We start from the raw sequence: 6,768 nt of genomic DNA, 5'->3' as shown, positions 1-6,768 counted from the left end.
TAGTGGGGAACTTCATAAAAATCAATAAAGAGTGAAACGATAAAAATTTAATTTCATTCTTTCATATTGAATTTGTGACAGAACATGAGATCACACGGTTAATTTATTTCAAAATCAGTCAAAAACTTGGCCATATTCTTGAATTTATACATCCATGATTTAGAGAAAAAGTAAAAACTTTTTTCAGCTGTTCAAACAAATTTTAATTAAAAACTTTTGTGACAGTATATAAGTAAATGCATGCATAGACTATGCATCATTTTCATTGAAGTTACATTTATTTTACAATCGCAAAGTTGTGCTATATTATCGACTTTTAAACATGTTTTCCTCTCTGTCACTTAATTTTCAGATTACTACATATATAATCACAATTGTTTTTGAAGTATGTTCTGGTATTACTGAAAAATCCATGTTGCGTTTGCTGAAAAAAGGTTAGTTTTAGTAAAGTGTGATAATTTAATTGAAGCCATAATTTTGAATTTTATTTCCCAATTTTATAATTCACAGATATTTTCCGTACATTTTAATACACCTTTCATGTACATGATTTAAGTTGAGAGCAAGAAAAATACTTTCAATCCCTTGACCATTTCGAGTCACGAGAAAACTACCAAAGTGCATCTTGTCATCTAATCTATAGCTATCTTAAATTTTGTTTTTAAAAAATGTTTTTAAATCGCCATTGATTTTAGAGACATGTCCATTAAGAGAAAATGTTTTGTTTGAAACATTTTTCTCATCGGCAGATTCATGTGCATTTAAATGTTTACAAGAGCCGTTCTGTGTTGGTTTTAACTTTTGTGAAGACATGGTGATAAGGGATATAACTTGTCAATTAATCCACACACGTCCACTGAACTATGAACATTGCACAGATAACAAGTGGAGTTTCTTTGAATTTTAAAATCCACAAAGAAAGGTACGAAGGAATATCGTATCAACGGTTTGAATTATTTCGATATAGAAAGCTACTTATTTTATTAATTGCACATTTTACTTTTAAAGATACCAAACAACAAAGAAAAAATTTGTGAAAGTGGAGGAATAACGACTATTGACTTGAGAGACGGACCTGGTTCTGATCCTTACAGATGTCAATGTCCTTTTGGCTTTACAGGAAAACACTGTTCAATAAAACTAGGTAAGTTTTGTCAGGATATGGGAAACAGCAAAATTTGTTTAGATATTTGCTACCTTTTTGCCTTCATGATAAGTTTGCACTTTACAATGACAACATGACGAAAACATTTAATTAAAAACAATAAAACTGCAATTGCATACAATTAAAATGACACTATAATATGTACAGTAGAGCAGGTGGTAAAGTGCCTAATCATCATGCTTTGAGTTAGGAGTGGCGCCAGATGAGTCCATCGGGATTATAGTCTCCTTGTGAATAACTTCAGCACTTCCTCTACATCGAGAAAAAAAGTGACATTTTGTTGGGAATAAACAAAGAAAATGAATTGAAAACTCCCAAAGTCAGTGTTTGTTCTTTTTTAGTGTCGGCAATCAACACTATTGTATCCATAAATGTCTTTACACTAGTTACCAGACTTCTTAATCTCAAAAAGAATTAGTTTTCTGAAGTATATTTATGTTCTAATGCTGCAGCTCGCAATGAATAATTCTTTATTTTATAACAAACTTTAAACTTTGCACTTGCTACGTCAGTACTAAATAGTCTGACCGAAGCCATCGGCTCAATTGCTTAGTTCTTAAATAAGTTCCAAACCTGTCACTTCAGAGCGAAGTTCAAGTAGTTCTTGATGAGACTACATTAGAGGGTGATTGCGATAACGAGATTCGAGAAGGTGTGACTGTTTTGTTTTAAAAAGTTACAGGAGAAATATTTTATTAATAAGTCAGTTTGGGAACCTTTAATGAATAGTAAACATGGTTGATAAAGAATAGAAAAGATTTATCTCTCAACTTCTCACATTCATAGGTAAAAACTTTCTTATGATGTTTACGTCATTCAATGACACAATAACGAATCTCCTCGTTAAAACTTGCAACATTTAAGCCCTTCCTTGAAGAAAACCCAAGAACAGCAAAAGCATAATAAAGCATTTTATCTGTTTATATTTCTGTTAACTATATAAAGATTCATGACTATTGTTCTTTCTTGTTTAATTTTTTATGCTCTCCTCAATCTATAACTTTCACCTTCCTTATTTTTTCTTACCTTGAACAACTTGGATGCACGCATACAATTAGTATCCCTTTATTAAGTTAAACACTACATCTCTCCCTTTTAATAGTTTACTTTGATTGTTTTTCTTTCCTTAATCTACATGACGACGTCCTTGTTTATTGTGTATATTGTATCTCTACTAGTTATTCTATTTCTAATCAGGCCTTTTCTTTCTTCGTTCGTTTAGATATTTATCTGTTTTCAAGCCATTGTCTGGTTATTTTTACCTGGCTCAATGTGTTTTCATGTCTTCATAAATTTTCTCTCTTTCATTTTGCTTTACGTCTCACTCACAAAGACGGTTCTCTTTCGTCTTTGCTTTCCCGTCAACATTATAGTCTAAATGCAAGTACATAGCCGTGGACATGCTGTTGTCCCATAACGGCTGAATGTACTATAGTTGTCTATTTGTAAGGTTGTACAAAGCATATAATCTGTAATTAGAACAATTCTTTTTTGCTGAGGCATTCCATAGTTTGTTGTCTGCCAAGTTTTGCATCTTTTTCAGCTTAAACACAAATAAATTATTGGGTCGAAGAATTTCAGAAAGTATAGTGTTCAGAACGATCACAAATGTCTGCTTTACTTAGTAACGCATTGCCGTAAAAATGGGGACAACACGTTCCAGATTATCCAAAACAATATTCTTCCTAAAGGAGAAATAGTCAAAAATGATTCAAATGAGTTTAACAGCATGTTTTCATTTTATTCCTGTTTGAAAACTTTAAATTTTTTGCTCAAAACACTGGTAAAGCCATCCATAGCTTTCTGGTTGATACTTGCCTGAACAGTGGATTGTAGTTTCTGGTTGATACTTGCCTGAACAGTGGATTGTGGAGTTTCATAGCTACGGCTCATTAACAAATATACCCAATAGCTTTTATGACTCATTTTTTTGCAAGGCAGAATTAAGAACAAATAAGTATTTTGTGTATAGCTGTGAATATAGCATGTCACACAAGCAGAGCAAGACAGTTGCTGGATTACATGGCTACTAACTATGATGGCTCAAAAAATGTTTTCTAATAATAAAAAAAGCCCATCACTGTCATCTTTTACAAGTATGTGTGACTTATGTCTTTACAAACACATTTCTTTCAAGCATTTTACTTAGCTGTTAGAAAGAGAAACGAAACGACCTTTTCCTTTGGTACCCTCAAACTCTCAGTTTTAAATTCTGTGAAAGCAAGGCCATTGAAATATTTAAATCCTTGTACATAGAACACAATATGAATCAATTTGAGAAGATTTCATTGTTTCGCTTGCCCAAGTCCATTATATATAATTGGTTCATGAAAGAAAGCAGTCCTTGCAGAGACTCATATTCATCAACATCGTACTGTACTACACAGAAGATAAGGGTCGATTTTCTTCAGAAAAATCCAAAGTATATGCTACAATTTGATCAGGTTACCATGTCACCGTTAGGTTATGTCACCGTTATGCTACAATTTGATCCCGTTACCATGTCACTAGGTTACCACGACTCACGTTTAATAAATTTTCTTTTGCATTATCAACATCCGTAAAAACGACAAAAGTTTGCCATATTTTAAGATTTTTACAAAAGCCAAGAGATTTTTCTTGATTTTAAAGTCATTTTATAGTTCACTTGCCTGCCATTACAAAGCATAAATTGATTAAACCTTATGTAATTTAACGAAAACAACACTCCACGCAATTTCCACGCACGTTAACTAGGCAGTTACTTAACTATCCGACAAACTACGTTTTGTGCAACGCAGTTAAGTCAAGCAGCTAAGTAACTACAGTTGAGGAGTTAACTACGGTAGTTAGGGTTAACTATAGTTAAATTTAATTACGTTTTTATACAATCAGCCCCTGGACTATTATTAATTGAGTTATAAAAGTCCACAAAAAGACCATAACTATACTTTTTTGGTGGTCTTTTCCTTTTCTATGTGCACAGTAGCTAATAATTTAGAAAAAAAAGTTCAAAGCAAAATGTTTACTTTGCCAGGATTTGATGTTATAAAATTAACAAGACTCTAATTTCTCACAGTAAATTTTCTAAAATATTTTTGTACAAATATCGGGGTTTCGTTTTGACTTTTTTATAGATTGTCATGTATGTAAGCAAATTTAAAAATTAACTTATTTAGGGTTCTCTCATTGTTGTACTTATATTTTGAAAAAGCAAGATTTTCATTAAAAAATTAGCTTTAAGTGCATGCACATTAATAAGGAAGAGTATGAGGAGAAGATAATTGTTTTCTTAACAACAAAATCAAAGAAAGTGTACGTGAAAAATATATCAGTTTATTTGAATAAAGAATATAACAGAACTTTTCATTTTAGGCGTTCGTAAACCACAGTCTTGCATAATCGCTGGTTGGCAGAAATCATTTAACAAAAAAGGATGGTCAACTTGTGGGTCCAACTACAAATTTATAACTGGTTTTCGGCGCAGCCAGTTCAACAATACAAACGTTGATGGCATTCACAATCTCCAAAAAGCCAACTGCTGTTCGTCAAATAATATACATAAAGGGCAAAGTAGCACATGTCAAAATGTTAGCTGGCAAACCTCTTCAACTATGTGAGTATATTTGGATAGAATTAATCAAATATCACTTTGACGAGGGTTTAAAAAAGTAATTAAAAATTGTTAAGCAAAAATTTACTACATCTAATTTTGCCATTTATAAAATTTCGTAAGTTTATACAATGTCTTTTCTAAAGATTGTTATGCCATTATTGTTATAAAATATTTGATAATTAGTCAGCATTTGATGAAGAAAATAAAGCCTTCCCCACATAGCAAAAATAGTTTACTTATTTGTTGGGTTCTGTAGCTACTTATGAACTAAAAAGCGTGACAGATATATTTTTTTATGTAATTTAACCAAGTCGTTAGACCGTTAAGTTTCAAATATCCAAGAAACAGTAAGACATAGTTTGTTCTATGTCGTTATAGAATATTTTATTGAATATTTGAACAAATGGATAAATTGCCATTTTCTTTTGATTTCAATATTGTATTTTAGAAATGACACTTGGGGTGTTTGCCCTTATGGTTATTTTATAAACGGACTCTTTCGTACCAATGGCCAAAGATTAAACAATATTGAGCAAGGAAAATGTTGCAAACCAGTCAATCATCCAGACAAGTATGGTGATTGTTACGATGAAGACATCAGTGAAAAGTTTAACAAAAAAGGATGGGTAACGTGCAAAAATGGTGGTTACTACATAGCAGGATTATTCAGAAGTCCAGGAGGTGAATGGCTACACAATATTGACAAATTAAAATGCTGCAAAATGGTTGAAGTTATATAATTTTTCTTGCTGACAAAAAATTTTTTTACAAAATATTTGTTTTGCATAAATGATTAACACCCTTAGTTATTGATTACGTCAAGACCGTTATAAAAAATACTAGTTTTTCATCAATTTCTCGCACCGCGTCTCAAGTGTGTCGAATGAAACCGTCAGGATTTTATAATTTATATATCGCACTATTGCATAAGGCAATATCGCATTACAGAGATCGAATATATCAAAGAACTTTAATACTATGAGAAAGGCACCAACATATTATTACTCAAAAACTGCGGGTCATTGAAGGTGGAAATAAGGGAACTAGCACTTTCCATTACATATTCTACTTATCAGTCGTGTTGTATTCTGTATCAACAAAGTCATAGCTTCAGTTATTTTTAATCTTCAAAAAGGTATTTCCTTCGAGATTTCGAAGCTGAATAAACTTGTGAACGCTGCTTGGTGCAAGTGAACAATCAAAATTAGAATAACGTCGAAGAGCATGATCTTGTAAATTTTTAAAATTACCATTTCTGCAGAGTCAGAATGACATATTGACTATTGCTTTGTGCAACAGTAAGGTCAGTTGTGCAACAGAGGTAGAGGGAGAAATTGATCGTTTTTTAGATTTGATTGATTATTCTTTTCGATCTTCCGTTTGCAAATATCCCACTATTTCACATACGGACGCATATAAGGATGTGTGAACAAGGTTAATGCTCAGGCACTTTAATTTATATAATATTTTGTTGCAAAATATTTGTGATTTACTGGTGAAAAAAGTAAGAATTTATTTGTGAGGTTAGTTTACGAATGTTACATTATTACTTTGCAAACTTGCACTAAAGGCACTCTAGTTGGTCAGTTTCAGGGCGGATCTAGGATTTGTCGAACATCAGTCATAAAACGTCGGAGGCGCTCCGCACCTAGGGGGTCTGAGGCATTCTCCCTTGAGAAACTTTGAATTTCAGAGCCTTGAAAATGCCATTTTCAGCGTTTTAGAGCAATACAAAATGTATTTTGTGGGCATCGTTTTTGGGTAAAAACAACATATTTTGCTTACGTTTTTTCAAAAAAAATAATAAAGTGAACAATACTTGAATGTTTTGCCAAATATTTAGAATCTTTATCATGCCAAATATATGGCTCGTTAGCATGTCTAGGAACGTAAAATTGATTTTACAATAATGCTATTCAAAAACAGATATAGTCTTTAAAGTTTCTACCAAGTTGTCAGGCATAGACCCTTTAGAGACTCCCATTCAAACCTCTATGTAATGAGTTAA

At 32.2% G+C, this 6,768-nt stretch overlaps 1 protein-coding gene across 1 annotated transcript; it reads left to right on the top strand.

The window, feature by feature from the left end:
• Positions 1–1,017: 1,017 nt before the first annotated feature.
• On the top strand, positions 1,018–5,716 carry LOC124457180 (the record flags this gene model as incomplete). The annotated part of the gene is made up of 3 exons (XM_047007463.1): positions 1,018–1,144; positions 4,520–4,760; positions 5,209–5,716. Coding segments are annotated over 3 exons (660 nt in total), but the record flags the coding sequence as incomplete, so codon positions are not given.
• Between the last annotated feature and the right edge of the window lie 1,052 nt (positions 5,717–6,768).

This window comes from Xenia sp. Carnegie-2017, unplaced genomic scaffold, assembly GCF_021976095.1.
Source record: "Xenia sp. Carnegie-2017 unplaced genomic scaffold, XeniaSp_v1 HiC_scaffold_6, whole genome shotgun sequence".
NCBI classification, from domain to species: Eukaryota; Metazoa; Cnidaria; class Anthozoa; order Malacalcyonacea; family Xeniidae; genus Xenia; species Xenia sp. Carnegie-2017.
This window is presented reverse-complemented; position numbering and strand designations above follow the sequence as displayed.